The 16,060-nt window shown below is 53.6% G+C and overlaps 1 protein-coding gene across 3 annotated transcripts in view; it reads right to left on the reverse strand.

Moving 5' to 3' along the window:
* TMEM104 (transmembrane protein 104) overlaps nucleotides 1-16,060 on the reverse strand; it is a 54,631-nt gene that overhangs the window by 35,541 nt on the left and 3,030 nt on the right. For all 3 annotated transcript variants that reach the window (XM_069543976.1, XM_069543978.1, XM_069543977.1), the window contains exons 3-6: nucleotides 7,753-7,874; nucleotides 5,057-5,138; nucleotides 3,563-3,659; nucleotides 2,770-2,847 (exon numbers count right to left, since the gene is read on the reverse strand). In XM_069543976.1, coding sequence (XP_069400077.1) covers nucleotides 2,770-2,847; nucleotides 3,563-3,659; nucleotides 5,057-5,138; nucleotides 7,753-7,874 — 379 coding nt within the window. The remainder of the gene's footprint in view (nucleotides 1-2,769; nucleotides 2,848-3,562; nucleotides 3,660-5,056; nucleotides 5,139-7,752; nucleotides 7,875-16,060) is intronic.

The raw sequence follows: 16,060 nt of genomic DNA on the forward strand, positions 1-16,060 counted from the left end.
GCCAGTCTCATTTCCTGACCCTGGCAAGTCCCTGACCGTCTCTAATCCTGTCCAGTGAGAAGAATTCAGCCCGCGCTAAATTCCACACGTGATTCCGGCTATAAAGACCCGGTGTAAAAGTGCCTTAAAAGAGCATCCGGGCCCTACAGTCTCAGGGTCATGGCCCCAGAAAGCCAGCCTCAAACTCCTTTTCAAACTGATGGCTTGTTTTCGGTGTCACTGATCTCAAGCTGCTGGTGTCGCTGACAACAGAAAGAAAAATGAAGTGGCAGTTCGCTTCTAATCCTGGTGGCTCCAAAGAGCCTCTGGGTCCCCAGGGGTGGTGGGAGGGGAAAGTCAGGGACAAGTTCCTCCTGGGCTATTTGAGATTGGCTCTGCTCCTAGGAGTCTAGGGGGAAACAACTCAGAAGATACTATTCTTGGAAGAACCCTGGAGGGTTTCAGAGAGCGCCGATGGCCAAGCTCGGCGGTCCCTGGGGGGGTCACCGCCGCTCACCCCTGGGCTCTGAGTCCGGCTCCCCCTCAAGTCCTGTGGGCGGCGGGGGTCACTGCCCCTCCTTGCTCCCAGCCTTTCCTCTGCCCCCAGTGCACTCATGTCAGCTGTTTATAAACTGCCACTGGCCCTCCCTGATCAATAAATTTCATTACGAGACACAAAGTGGGAGGATCAGTGCACTTCCTTGAGGACCGCAGTGACCAGGCCTGGCATTTCTAATTACAGGACTGAGTCTGGATCCCCAGGGAACCTTGTATGGAGGGTGGCAGCCCTTCCAAAGGTAATGGGCTGATCGGTGAATTAGGATTGAGTTGAGCAGTGATTCCAGTTTGGGGAGGGGGGCGGCGACTGTGAGCCCCACCTCCTGCTGGGGACATTTGGCAAAGTCTAAGGACATTTCTGATTGTCAGGATTGGGCAAGAGCTACTGACCACTAGTGGGGACAAGTCAAGGGTGCTACTCAAAGGCCTACAACACGCAGGGCAGGCCACACAGTGAAGGAGGGTCCAGCCACACGGCAACAGAGCCGAGCTTGAGAAACCCCGGAGCAGACGAGGGGAGGGTGTCCTCTGTGTCTGAGCTGCTCTCGAATGAGTATGTTCATTTTCCATCAGTGTCGGGTAACCTAGAAGTCTAGACTGTGGGGCACTTATACACAACAACATAAAAAAACCCGAAACTGCAAGTTCCTAGAATTCTTATAAAAAATCAGAGTGGACTGTAAAACACGAAGGTTAGGAAGGAGGTTTAAGAGGTGTATGCCCTCGCTTCGATGTGCGTTCTGTTTCAGAAGCTTGCGTTTGGCGGGAGGCTGTGCAGTGGCAGTCTCTTATAACGAGACAGGGAGAGAGAAATGGGACGAAAGAAGAGCACAGAAGGCCCAGACACAGCCAGTCTCGGTCTGATGAGTTCTGAGAGTTCTCTCTGAGGCTGGTCCGGTGGGGAAGGGCAGAGGCAGGCTCTGGGGTGACCTCGATCACCATCTCCCGTCCCATCCCACCACGGTGATAAGTGGATGCTTGATGTCCTAAGAAACAGCCAAGGAGATTCTAGTTTCCACAGTCTCCGCTGTGGCTCCAGCTCAGTGCAGCCACATTCAAGACCGGAAAGAGCCAGTGGAGATGCTCCCCTCTGCACACAGTGGGGCTTGGATGAAGGGGCAGAAAAATCTCCCAAGATAACTGCAAGGTCAAGCACTTCCTGAGATGTATCCGACTCTCTGCGAAGGTTCGGGCATTATAAAAACTAAACCCTTTAACAGATCATCTCCCAGAAGAACAAGATTTGGAATGGAGGCCTAAGATGTTGCCGGAACAACTAACACGGACGGCAGCATCTGAGCTGGCCGCTGTCCTTGCGATCCCACCAGGCAGCAGGTGGAGCACGCCAGGAGGTCACGACCAGCCCTGCAGAGTCCAGACAGCGGCCCTGAGCACGGGCTCCTGGCGCCCTCTGCCGGCCACTATGAAGACACCCTCCCCACACACAGCCACACACCACCCTGCCGTCACTGGAGTGGGGTGCTCTGGGCTGTCCTAGACACAACAGTCCAGAAGAAAAGAGACAAGGCAGAGGCAATTAAGAAAATGGAAGAGAACCACCCGCCGCCTCCACTGGAAAGCTGTTTGGGACCCAGCCTCTGTGAGCCATAGTTGGTAGTGAAAGTGAAAGGCGCTCAGTCGTATCCGACTCTTTGTGACCCCATGGACTATACAGTTCATGGAATTCTCCAGGCCAGAATACTGGAGTGGATAGCCTTTCCTTTCTCCAGGGGATCTTCCCAACCCAGGGATCGAACCCAGGTCTCCCATATTGCAGGTGGATTCTTTACCAGCTGAGCCACAAGGGAAGCCCCATAGTTGCTGAGTTGTTGTTTTTTAGTATCTGACTCTTTGCGACCCCGTGGACTATAGCCCACTAGGCTCCTCTGTCCATGGGATTCTCCAAGCAAGAATGCTGGAGTGGGTTGCCATTTCCGTCTCCGGGGGATCTTCCCAACCCAGGGATTGAACCCATGTTTCCTGCATTGTCAGGCGGATCCTTTACCACTGGCTGCTTTTTTATTCCCGATACACTGAACAGGGAGGGAACCAAGAGAACACCCTGAAGGGGTTCAGGCCTCCCAGCAAGGTGGTTTCTCAGGCCAAGAATCCGTTCCTCCCTCTCCCGTGCCCTGTCACCAGGCAAGGTGGAACCCCCAACCCGGGTGCCCCGGCCCGCGGGAAGGCACCAGCTTTCCCTGCCCACTCCCCACGTGGAGAAAGCACCCCCACCTTTATTGAAGAACATGGAGGCCATCTGTCCCAGCTCTACCCGGTCTGTGATCTCGAAAAGGTTCGATCCGCGTCTCTCTGTGGAGCCAAGAGCAAAGAGGGGGTGTAATTTTTTCCCACGAGGACAAGCTCCTCGGAGGGGTGCTGGGTTCGCTGAATCCTCCAGAATAATGAAATCCCAAGGGGCTCAAACTCTTAAGAAAACTTTTCCTTGTGCTTCCTGCTTGAAACATTTTAAAAAACGCCCATAGAGGAGGCTCCCTGGTGGTCAGGACTCTGAGCTTCCATCACAGGGGTCATGGGTTTGATCCCTGGTCGGGAAACGAAGATCCCACGTGCCTCCAAGTGTAGCCAAAAAATAAATAAATAAAGGAAAAGAGAAAATGTCTACAGAAAGGGAGCCAGGGATGCTCACTGTGGGGTGAGTGGGAAGGCGGGGGTGCCTCCCTGGCTCAGCTGGGCTCTGGGTGTGTGTCTGTCCGGTGGGACAGGAAGGAGGGAAGTTAGACTTGACACAGACTCGGGCTTCCAGGGGCCGAGGTCAAGGGCCCTCCCCAGGCTGCAGACAACAGTTGGCGGCAGATCCAGCAGGGGGGAGCCTGGCCTGGCTCCAGGGCTGCGGCTCTGCTGTATGCTCCCTGCTGCCTTCCTGGCATCAGCCCTCAGGTGGGAAGTGCTCTCAGAGGGTCTCTGCAGAGAGAACCCCCGCCCCTGCCCTGAGCCCTCTCCATGAGGAAGGGGAACCCCGTGGACCAGAGGGGAGCGCGGCCCAGCCCAGAACCCCAAGACTTACGCACAGACAGGATGGGCCGCTTCTCCGCCCGCTCGTAGCTGTCCTGGGCGAGAACGTCGCTGTCGGAGGCCGAGGAGGAGTCATCATCTTCCTCCTCCTGGGAGGGGGCGGGATGCGGAGGGTAAGGAAGACAGGAAAGGAAAGGGGACACCCAAGGGAGAGCCTGCTTGCTCGTTCTCTCTTCCTAGAAGGCATCTGAGCAGGGAGCTTTCCATACTTCCGGGCTCTCCCATCAGAGGGTCAGAGGCGCTCAGAGGGAGAGGCGCATCATGGGTCCTGGGATGAAGGTTCCCAGGTCAGAGGGAGGAGGGAGCAAGGAGGGGATGCTCAGGGAGCACTGAGGGAGGAGGGAGCAAGAAGGGGATGATCGGAGAGCACTGGGGAGGAGGGTGCAAGAAGGGGATGACGGAGAGCACTGGGGAGGAGGGTGCAAGGAGGGGATGACCGGAGAGCATCGGGGGAGGAGGGAGCAAGGAGGGGATGGCGGAGAGCACCGGGGGAGGAGGGAGCAAGGAGGGGATGGCGGAGAGCATCGGGGGAGGAGGGAGCAAGGAGGGGATGACCGGAGAGCATTGGGGGAGGAGGGAGCAAGGAGGGGATGGCGGAGAGCACCGGGGGAGGAGGGAGCAAGGAGGGGATGGTGGAGAGCACCGGGGGAGGAGGGAGCAAGGAGGGGATGACCGGAGAGCATCGGGGGAGGAGGGAGCAAGGAGGGGATGGCGGAGAGCACCGGGGGAGGAGGGAGCAAGGAGGGGATGGCGGGGAGCACCGGGGGAGGAGGGAGCAAGGAGGGGATGACCGGAGAGCATCAGGGGAGGAGGGAGCAAGGAGGGGATGGCGGAGAGCACCGGGGGAGGAGGGAGCAAGGAGGGGATGGCGGAGAGCACCAGGGGAGGAGGGAGCAAGGAGGGGATGGCGGAGAGCACGGGGGGAGGAGGGAGCAAGGAGGGGATGGCGGAGAGCACGGGGGGAGGAGGGAGCAAGGAGGGGATGGCGGAGAGCACCGCGGGAGGAGGGAGCAAGGAGGGGATGGCAGGGAGCACTGGGGGAGGAGGGAGCCTGAGTGGATGCTTGGAGAGCACCGGGGGAGGAGGGAGCAATGAGGGGATGGCGGAGAGCACCGGGGGAGGAGGGAGCAAGGAGGGGATGGCGGAGAGCACTGGGGGAGGAGGGCGCAACAGCAGAGGCTGTGCATATTCTGGAAGCTGACATGGCTGCGAACTTCAGCTCCTCACTAATGCCCAGAGAAGTCCAGGTTCTGGAGAAGGAAATGGCAACCCCCATCAGAATTCTTGCCTAGAGAATTCCTTGGCCAGAGGAGCCTGGTGGGCTACAGTCCATGGGGTCGCAGAGTCGGACACGACTGACTGAGTAACTTTCTTTAACGTTTCCGGGTTCCGGAGCTGCCCACGGTCAGGAGGGGGTGCGGGGAGAGGCCTGGCCCGCTCTCTGCACTCAGCCGCCCCACGACGGAGCCCAGGGTGGCCCACACACCTGGAGGGTTTCCATCCTCTTCCAGCGGAGCTGAGCGTTGGCCGCCCCCATGGCCTCCACCACGAAGGTAGTCGTCACGAAGCTGCAGGGAAAGGCCACTGGTTAATCGCCAAAGGCATGGAGGAGGTTGGAGGAGGCACAAGATAAAAGGAAAAGCCACTGAAAACCGGACCCGACCAACCAGCCAAAGCATTCTCTCTGCTGAGGAAGGTACCCCAAGTCCTGGGATGGGTCTGACCCTGTACGAAGGTGTGTGTGCCTCCACGGTGCCTCATGGGCTCGCCCTGATGTCTGTTTATATTTAGAACATATTCTCAGTGCACAGGAGACCAGGGTGTGAATCAAGCTGATGGAAGGAGAGAGTGTGACCTTGGGGGAGAGGTGACTCGGGGCCTGTTGGGGGCAGAGGTGGGAGAGATGGGGGGCAGAGAGACAGCAGATGAGGCGCTATACTGGGAGGAGGAAGCTGGTCCACAAGGGGGCCGCCCGGGGCTTCAGGGAAGGGCAGTGGGCAGCTTTCACGTCTCCTCGCTGGGCAAGCGGTCAACCCCCACTTACACACGCTGATGAACGGAGCACGGGTGTGGAAAACTGAAAAGGGTGCTTGGCCCTGGAATCACCCTCCCCTTCTTACTTCTTGGGGGGGGTAGGGGGTACTTTTACTTTCCTAATAATCTGGCTAATATTAAAATAATTATTTTAATGTTCGCTATTAAAGTAAATGAAAGAATACAATAAATCAACATATTTAATTAATAAGTTAAAACATATTAACAGATGAAAATGTGTTAATATTTTAATAGCCTAATAATCTGGCCCGAATCAAAATGGAGATTGGGAGGTAGCATCAGACCTTTGTGAGACGTGAGACTAGAGTGAAGAGAAAATCTACTTTTTTTAAGGAAACCGGAGAGATTGGGCTGACAGCAAGAATGCTCTGTGAGCAGACGTTACAGGGCAGGGCCGGGTTCCTGCTGCGAAAACCGGAGTGACCCCACCCCTGCTGAAATGGAGCAGGTGGAACATTCAGGAACATTCACCTCCCTCTTTCCTGAAGCTGCTGGGCAGGCGGGCTTGCCGCAGGGCCCCCTGGCTCACCTCGGGTGCTGGCACCTGCCGCAGGCTGGCAGTCAGGCGGTGGGGACAGGGGCGGGGGGTGGGGGTTGCCCAGGAGTTAACCCACAGCCAAGGGGGGTGGGGCAGCCAGCCCTGAAACTCCAGCCACCGCAGCTCCTCCTAGAAAGGTTTCTCATTATCTTGCCTAAGTGACCATTTTAAGGGCTTTCCATTGCCTCTTCTTTTGGGAAGTAAAACTAAAATCCATCTTAATTAAGGCATAAAGAGGCTCTCGTGGCTGCACGAAGCCAGCTCATGGATCATGCTGGAATATAATGGGTTGGGGGGGGCGTGGCAGTCCCTGCGTGGCGGCCCCTGCCTGGGTGCCCCCAATAACCACTTCCCTTTCAGGCGGCTGCCTGTGCTGAAGGTCCTTTGAAGGGGACAGCGGAGTCACAGGAGGACAAGGACGTCTAGGGCTCCTGGCCACAGAGCTTGCAGGACGTAATGAGCCCACAGTACCTTGAGGCTACATACAACCTCCCCAGAGGAAAACATGGGAAGAAAGGGAAAAACAGGGCCGTTTCCCACCCTGTGCAGCCCCGTGCAGCCTTAGTTGACTTCAGCTACTAAATGCTGTGGCGCTTCCCGGGTGGCTCAGGGGTCAAGAATTCGGCTGCCAGTGCAGGAGACGAGAGTCAATCCCTGGGTCGGGAAGAGGCCCTGGAGGAAATGGCAAGCTCCTCCAGTCTTCTTGCCTGGAAAATTCCATGGACAGGGAAGCCTGGCGGGCTACAGCCCCCGGGGTTGCAAAAGAGCAGCTAAACAAGTGACTTCTTGTTTAGTGACTAAACAAGAACAACAAAATCCCTCTCTAGCCTGGGGCCCCTGCCTGTGAGTTCCCCGAGGAGTGGCCTGCAGAGGCACCAGCTGCCACATCCCAGGTGAGCCATGCACACCTGCTCACGGAGCGGGGGCCCGAGGGCTGGGCCTCCTGTTTGCTGCTGGGCACGAAGCCATGTGAGATTAACACCTGAATATGGCTGCACCTGCCTGCTTATCACTGCTGCTCGGTGAAACTATCTTAAACAAACTCTAAATTCCGAGCTGATTGCCTGGATCACCTGAAACGTTAGTTGGCATCTCTTCTGTGGCTGGTTGGGAACTTCTCAGGGAACACACACCGATGGTCACATTCAGAAATTATAGGCACAGCAGAGGAGGAAAGCCAGCCGGGGAAGAAACACGTGAGCCCCACATGAGACATCCTGGAGCCTAACTGGAGGTCTTCGCTTGTTTTTTTTTTTTTTCTGCTAATGTCTTGCTGTGCCTCGGGGTATGTGGGATCTTAGTTCCCTGACCAGGGATGGAACCTGTGCCCTGTGCAGTGGAATCTCAGAGTCTTAACCACACTGGACCACAAGGGAAGTCCCTGGAGGTCTTAACTTCCCAGTGATGGGGGGTGGGCAACTACTCCATCAGCGTGAACCCCCGCTGCCCCAAGACCTCTGGGCCTCCTCTCCTTGCTCTGCGAACCTGTTACCAGATATCTCTGTTAGACGGATGGAGAGAGCTTGGGCTCCCCGGGGAGGTGCCCCCAGTTTCACCCCCAGCACCCCCACTCCAGGATGGCCTCTTACCTCATGAAGCCCAGGAATACCAGCAGCACCAGGCTGACCAGCCACCCGGCTGTGGCAAAGGCCTTGGGCATGGTGAGCGCACCGGTGCCCACGATGAGGTTGAACATATATACCAGTCCGACCTGGAACCGAGAGAGGCAACATTTGAGCAGCCCAGAAATTGACAAGCCTCACCACCCCCAACAGCTCCCAAGGGTGACTCTGGGCTATGACAAAACCCGTGGAAACCAGGAGGCCAGGAGGCCTTAGCCAGGAGGGCACGTAAGAAGGGAGGGTTCCTCTCGGGTTCCAGGGAGGCGGGATCTGCAGCTGGACACTGGGCGACCAAAGCCCGTGGTCCATCCGTCTTTTCAAAAAGTCTCTGGGGCTCGGTTTTACCCTCCTCTTTCGCGTCATCACCCCCATCACTTCATCAGTGCATATTATTCGGAGCTGCATCTTAGATGGCAGCTCTCTGCTCAACCCGCTTGCAGGTTTCCTGAGGACAGGCCAACAAGTCTGGGGTGACCTGGCACACAGACCAACCCACATTGCTGACCCTCCAAAAAAAAACCCCTACTTTTCCAAGACCACTGAGCACGCAACCCAGTCCTCCTCCCCATCCATCCTTGCAACTGCCCTTTGGGACGTCAACATTCATGCTGGTTCCCTTTTCCCGCCCTCGTTTCTTAAATTTGAGAAGGAATTCCCCAGTGGTCCAGTGGTTAGGACTTGGTGCTTCCCCTGCTGGGACTCAGGTTCAATCCCTGGTTGGGGAACTAAGATCCTCCTGCAAGCCTTGTGGTACAGCCAAAATTTAAAAAAAAAAAAAAAAAAAATTGAGCTATAATAATTCATGTGCCATAAAGTTCAGCCGTTTAAAGTACACAGGTTTTCAGTAATATTCACAAGTTCCGCAGTCAGCACCACCATCTAATTCCATTTCATTACCCCCTAAAGAAACCCCCTACTCACTGGGAGCCACTCCCAACTTCCTGTCACCCCTGGCAACCCACCTCCCAGTGGAACTGCTGAGTCACTGACTTCAGGTTTGAAGCTTGAGTTCACACCTACTCTCCAGCTCAGCTAATTCCAATGATTCCCTTTTCAAGATCTCCACCATGAAATTCTCTTCTTTGACCCGAAGCCTCAGCTCCCACACCCCGTCCATCCTCACCCATCTGCCTTTGTGTTCCCTGTGTTGCCCAGTTCTGGCCCTCCCTCCCCAGGCCTCCCGCTCGGCCATGGCCTCACTGAGAGTCGGCTGGTTCCTGAAAGCTGGCACTGCCCCACCAGCTCCCCACATCTTCCCTGTTCTAACCTTTCTGACCCTGGGCCTCAGAGATGATTCAGCATCCGCTTCCTCAGTTCCCTAATATGAAGCTGCTAAAGGCTCCTGGAATTAAAAAAAAAATCCTCACGATGAGGGGACTTCCCTGGTGGTCCAGTAGCTGCTGCTGCTGCTGCTAAGTCACTTCAGTTGTGTCCGACTCTGTGCGACCCCATAGACAGCAGCCCTCCAGGCTCCCCCGTCCCTGGGATTCTCCAGGCAAGAACACTGGAGTGGGCTGCCATGTCCTTCTCCAATGCATGAAAGAGAAAATTGAAAATGAAGTCACTCAGTCGTGTCCAACCCTCAGCGACCCCACAGACTGCAGCCTTCCAGGCTCCTTCATCCATGGGATTTTCCAGGGAGGAGTACTGGAGTGGGGTCCAGTCGCTAAGACTCCTCACTCCCAAGGCAGGGGCCCAGAGTCCATTCCTGGTCAGGGAACTAGCTCCCACCTGCTGCAACTAAGGTTCAAAGGCTGCAACTCAAGATTCCGAACGCCATAACTAATATCCGGTGCGGCCAAAAAAACAAATAAATAATAAATAGCTTTTTAAAAAATTAAAAAAGCAATTCTAACGCTGAGTCCTCTGACGGATGAGGGTCCCTTCCACTGTGGTCGGTGGCATCAGATTTTCTTTCCTCCTCACGGTGGACTTGCGAGCATGTCCCACGAAAAGGCTCCAAACCTCAGTCTCCAAAACCCAGACCCGGGGCTCCCGTCTCTCTCAAGTGAAGGCTGTACCTCTAGCAATGCTACAGAGGTAACGGAGACCAACCCATGCACACTCCCCAAGCCTCACTCTTCCCTTTCTCTTCTCCCTGCACCAAGCAGCTTGCAGGACCTCAGTTCCCCAAGCAGGGAGCGACCCCTGGGCCTATGGCAGTGAAGCTGCAACCCCAGGGAATTCCCAAGCATCGCCCCTTCCGAACTCAAAAATTGGTGCTTCCTCCCTCCCCTCCTCAACCACCGCAATGAGAAGCCCGAGCAGCTACTGTAGCCCCCGCTCCCCGAAACTGGAGAAGAGCCCACGCAGCAACGAAGACCCAGTGCAGCCAAAAGACGAGATAAAAGCAGCAGCAGCAGCTATAGCCTCTGCCTTCATGTCCCACAGTTTGTGGTTTCCATCCCTAGAACTCTCTTGAAACTGCGTTCTTAAAAAATCACCAATGACCGAACAAAAAACAAACCAAAAAGAAAAATATAATCACCAACAACCTCCTAACCCAACGGCTGTTAGTCTCTAACCTCTCTTACGGTTCTGACATTGGCAGTCTCTCTCTCTGTGTATCTCGTCCTCAGCAGCATCACTCGAGCCTACGGCTTTAATTATCCCGGGGGACAGAAGAGGACGGTGCTTCTCTTAGTGCAAACCTTTCTGCCTGCGAGTCCCCTCCACCTAGACACCCCAGAATGGCCCCAGAACCGCCTTTCCCTCCATATCTCAGTGCTGGCGATTTTATTCCTAGGAGCCTTCACAAAAGCGCTTGCAAAATTCTTTGGAACCGTCCCTCTGCCCTCAATCATCAGGTGAAGTGTACAGAACCAATGGAAAAACTGGACTCCAAGAACACGAATGACTTCCATGTGGCTGGGTGAACTGACGAGTAGGATGCTCAAGTGTGTGACTTCCTGACTAAAATAGGATTGACTGGGGAAGGCGGGAGCGGGCGGCCGACTTAGGAGGTCGGGCTGAACATACACACATAACTATCCATAAAAGAATCAACAAGCACCTACCACGCAGCACAGACTCTGTAGTGGGTACTGCTCTCTTTATAACTCAAATGAATCACTTCTGGCCTGAACTACAACAGCAGGTTCCTAACTGATCTCCCCACACCCCACTGAACCGTGTGCTGCATTCTAAATCAGAAACACTAAGTCAGGACCCATTCTCAGATGAGCCTCAGTCGGATTTAAAAGGAAGAAGAGAAGTAGGGAGTGTTGGTCACCATCCTGGGGCCCGTGACAGGGAGGCTGGAGGGGCCAGGCGGTGGTTAGGAAGGGATACAGGCCTCAGGGCAGGGGTTGATGGGCCGTCGGAGTGCTGGACAAATGGGAGGACGTCCTCTAGAGAGGACACAGCTCTGTCCAGGGCACCAAGCTCCTGCGCCTCCCACCCAGCCCCTCAACTCCCACCCACCATGGGACAGGGGGAGGCGGTGCCCACTCCAATGCCGCGCCCATTACAAGGCCCTTCCCAGTCTCCCAAGTCTTTCTTGCTCCCAGTTTCAAAGCCCTGGATTGAGAGCACTTCTGATGCCCTAGTTTGGGTTTTTGGTGTTGAGGTGTTTATCTTTCCCCTATTGTTACTAAGTCTGAGGCTTGCTCTGTCTCACTGCGTCTCTCTGCATTTCTTGGGGTGACTGGCAGACGGCCTCGAGATGGGAACCCTCGGCGGCCCTGGCTCAGTTCCCTCTGCCGTGAACCTGACGGTCTTCGTCCCAGTCGCACTTTGATCCCGGAGGCAGATCCCAGTCCCGTGTTAAACGTCCCAGTCTCATCTTGATCCCTGGATGGATCCCAGAAAGATCAAGAGAAGTTGAGCTGTCTTCCTCTGGCTCTCGACTGGATCACACCACCAGCACAAGGTGCTTCCCCTGCCGAGAGTCCTGGCCCAGGGATACGCTGCGAGAATAAATGTGAGGGTGTCAGCTAGCCTTCTGAATTGACTTTTCAAAGATGTGAGCGTCCTCAGGCTCATTTTGACTTTAGTGTGTCAGTCACTCAGGCATGTCTGACTTCTTGCAACCCCATGGACTGCAGTCTGCCAGGCTCCTCTGTCCATGGGATTTACCAGGCAAGAATACTGGAGCGGCTTGTCATTTCATTCTCCAAGGGATCTTCCAGACCCAGGGACTGAACTCGCATCTCTGGCATCTCCTACACTGGCAGGTGGATTCTGTACCACTTCTAATTCCCTGACCAGGGATCGAACCTGTGCCCCCTGCAGTGGAAGCATGGAGTCTTAACCACTGGACCGCCAAGGATGTCCCCTGAATATCGCTTTTATAAGTGGTAATGCTTATGAAGAGCAGAACCTCATTTCTTTATGGAAAATGGCTCTGGTGATGGTTCTCATGATAGAAGTTAAGAGAAGGCAAAGAGACCTAAGAGAGTGATGGTTTTCAGCCAGAAGTTTTATAGGAATGTGAATTCCCTGGTAGGCCAGTGATTCAGTTCAATTCAGTTCAGTCACTCAGTCGTGTCTGACTCTTTGCGACCCCCATGAATCGCAGCACGCCAGGCCTCCCTGTCCATCACCAACTCCCGGAGTCCACCCAAACCCATGTCCATTGAGTCATGATGCCATCCAGCGATCTCATCCTCTGTCGCCCCCTTCTCCTCCTGCCCTCAATCTTTCCCAGCATCAGGGTCACTTCAAATGAGTCAGCTCTTTGCATGAGGTGGCCAAAGTATTGGAGTTTCAGCTTTAGCATCATTCCTTCCAATGAACACCCAGGACTGAATCTCCTTTAGGATGGACTGGTTGGATCTCCTTGCAGTCCAAGGGACTCTCAAGAGTCTTCTCCAACACCACAGTTCAAAAGCATCAATTCTTCGGGGCTCAGCTTTCTTCACAGTCCAACTCTCACATCCATACATGACCACTGGAAAAACCACAGCCTTGACTAGACGGACCTTTGTTGGCAAAGTAATGTCTCTCTTTGCTTTTGAATATGCTATCTAGGTTGGTCATAACTTTCCTTCCAAGGAGTAAGAGTCTTTTAATTTCATGGCTGCAATCACCATCTGCATTGATTTTGGAGCCCAGAAAAATAAAGTCAGCCACTGTTTCCACTGTTTCCCCATCTATTAGCCATGAAGTGATGGGACCGGATGCCATGATCTTAGTTTTCTGAATGTTGAGCTTTAAGCCAGCATTTTTACTCTCCACTTTCACTTTCATCAAGAGGGTCTTTAGTTCCTCTTCACTTTCTGCCATAAGGGTGGTGTCATCTGCATATCTGAGGTTATTGATATTTCTCCTGGCAATCTTGATTCCAGCTTGTGCTTCTTCCAGCCCAGCGTTTCTCATGATGTACTCTGCATATACATTAAACAAGCAGGGTGACAATATACAGCCTTGACGTACTCCTTTTCCTATTTGGAACCAGTCTGTTGCTCCATGTCCAGTTCTAACTGTTGCTTCCTGACCTGCATACAGGTTTCTCAAGAGGCAGGTCAGTTGGTCTGGTATTCCCATCTCTTGAAGAATTTTCCACAGTTTATTGTGATCCACACAGTCAAAGGCTTTGGTATAGTCAACAAAGCAGAAATAGATGTTTTTCTAGAGCTCTTTGGCTTTTTCCATGATCCAGTGGATGTTGGCAATTTGATCTCTGGTTCCTCTGCCTTTTCTAAAACCAGCTTGAACATCTCGAAGTTCACGGTGCACATATTGCTGAAGCCTGGAGAATTTTGAGCATTACTTTACTAGCGTGTGAGATGAGTGCAACTGTGCAGTAGTTTGAGCATTCTTTGGCATTGCCTTTCTTTGGGATTGGAATGAAAACTGGTCTTTTCCAGTCCTGTGGCCACTGCTGAGTTTTCCAAATTTGCTGACCTATTGAGTGCAGCACTTTCACAGCATCATCTTCCAGGATTTGAAATAGCTCAACTGGAATTCCATCACCTCCCTTAGCTTTGTTTGTAGTCGTGCTTCCTAAAGCCCACTTCACATTCCAGGATGTCTGGCTCTAGGTGAGTGATCACACCATTGTGATTATCTGGGTTGTGAAGATCTTTTTTGTACAGTTCTTCTGTGTATTCTTGCCACTTCTTCTTAATATCTTCTGCTTTTGTTAGGTCCCTACCATTTCTGTCCTTTATTGAGCCCATCTTTGCATGAAATGTTTCCTTGTTATCTCTAATTTTCTTGAAAGTGAAAGTGAAGTCGCTCAGTTGTGTCTGACTCTTTGTGACCCCGTGGACTGTAACCTACCAGGCTCCTCCATCCATGGGATTCTCCAGGCAAGAATACTGAAGTGGGTTGCCATTTCCTTCTCCAGGGGATCTTCCCGACCCAGGGATTGAAGCCGGGTCTCCCGCCTTGCAGGCAAACACTTTAACCTCTGAGCCACCATCTTTCCCATTCTATTGTTTTCCTCTATTTCTTGGCACTGATCTCTGAGGAAGGCTTTCTTATCTCTCCTTGCTATTCTTTGGAACTCTGCATTCAAATGGGTATATCTTTCCTTTTCACTTCCCTTCTTTTCACAGCTATTTGTAAGGCCTCCTCAGCCAGCCATTTTGCTTTTTTGCATTTCTTTTTCTTGGGGATGGTCTTGATTCCCATCTCCTGTACAATGTCATGAACCTCCATCCATAGTTCATCAGGCAATCTGTCTATCAGATCTAGTCCCTTATATCTATTTCTCACTTCCACTGTATAATCATAAGGGATTTGATTTAGGTCATACCTAGAAGACCACATTTCCAATGCAGGGGGCACAGGTTCAATCCCCGGCTGGAAAACTAAGATCCAGCAAGCCATGACACAGCCCTTCCTTCCCCACTCCCCAAAAAACTTTCATGGGGAAATTAAGTACAAAAGGCATTTGTGAATTCAAGGATGGCTGAAGGTGTTGGGATGTAAAAGTCAAGTGTCTACTGTCAAGCAAGGTTTCTCAGACAGAGCATTGCTGATACTTGGTGCCAGATTATTCCTTGTTGTGGGGGCTTGTTCTGTGCATTGTCAGGGTGTTTAGCAGCATCCCTGGCCTTTAGCCACTAGACTCCAGTAGCCCCCACCTCGCCCCTGTGTTGTGATAGTGATGGGGTCTCCGGACACTGCTAGATGTCCCCTGGTAGGCAAGACAGCCGCTAGCTGAGAACCACTGCTGATAAATGCATAGTGAAATAAACACACTCCCAAAAGAAGCTTCAAATAGATCTCAGTGAAAAAGACCCTTTAAGACCTTGACAAAGAAGTTAATTAGTGATCGACTGTTGGCAGTTAGGAGCAGAAATGGGTAATCCCACTTGTCTTGGGTTGTTGCTATTTTTCAGTTTGAGGCTAGTATTCTGGGCCTGGGGGTAGCCGGCGGGGGGAACCATATAGGAAAATGTATGGTGTCTCCACCTTCCTGGCCAGAGTTAAACCCTCTTTACTTTCTGTCAAGGGGATTAGAAAGGACCGATCTCAAGGAGCAGAATAAACAGGCAAGGAGCAAACCTGAGCTGAGCCCCAGGTAGGGTGGAAGGCAGTTGTGAGGCAGGAGGAAGCTGGTGTGTGTGTGGGGTCCCCTGTTCTGCTGGTTGGTGACTGTTCTGTGGGGACAGCCTCCAGGGAGGCAAGACAGAAAGCAGAGGAGTAGGGTCTCAGTGGAGCGGCCCTGCAGACCGAGCTTCCTCCCGTTCTTGAGTCTTCCCTGTGGCTGACCCTGGGACCTGCTGCCTCCCACCACTCTCTAGGGGTTTGGCGCAGCGTTCCTGCATGAGGTCGGCGTTACCGGCATCTTTCAACGGCTTCCCCAACGACAGTTGTCACAGGAAACAGAAGGCGGTGGAGATGGGGAAGCAACAACTTGGGTTTCAGGCCGCAAAACAAGCCCTCTTTCCTTCGAAAGCACCGTCACCCATCTTCGGCAAGACAGGCTGGCGGGGGGTGGCCTCAGCAGCTGCCTCTCTGTGGGCAGGGACCCCCTTCTTCCTCTATTTCGACCACAGGATCCCTTCAGTCCCGTGCCACTTGTGGTCCCCATACATGGGGACACAGACAAGCCTGTTCTGAGGTCACCTATGAGGGCGAGGTGCATAGGCCTGAACCATGCTCCTGTGACCCTCACTATCCTAGAGAGGGCTCGTCATCTGAGCCCCCTGCAAGGCTCATCACACGTTGGTTATGCAGAAGAACGCAGGCGAAGGCAAACACTCCTGACACCCACGAGTGGCAGGATCTCACAACAGGCACAGAAAGGTAGGGAGCGGCTTGGGGCTGGGGATGTACCGCTCAGCGTCAGGCTCTCCCAAGGCAGCCAGCGCGGTTCCGC

The sequence above is a fragment of the Ovis canadensis genome, chromosome 11 (genome assembly GCF_042477335.2).
Source record: "Ovis canadensis isolate MfBH-ARS-UI-01 breed Bighorn chromosome 11, ARS-UI_OviCan_v2, whole genome shotgun sequence".
Lineage (NCBI taxonomy): Eukaryota > Metazoa > Chordata > Mammalia > Artiodactyla > Bovidae > Ovis > Ovis canadensis.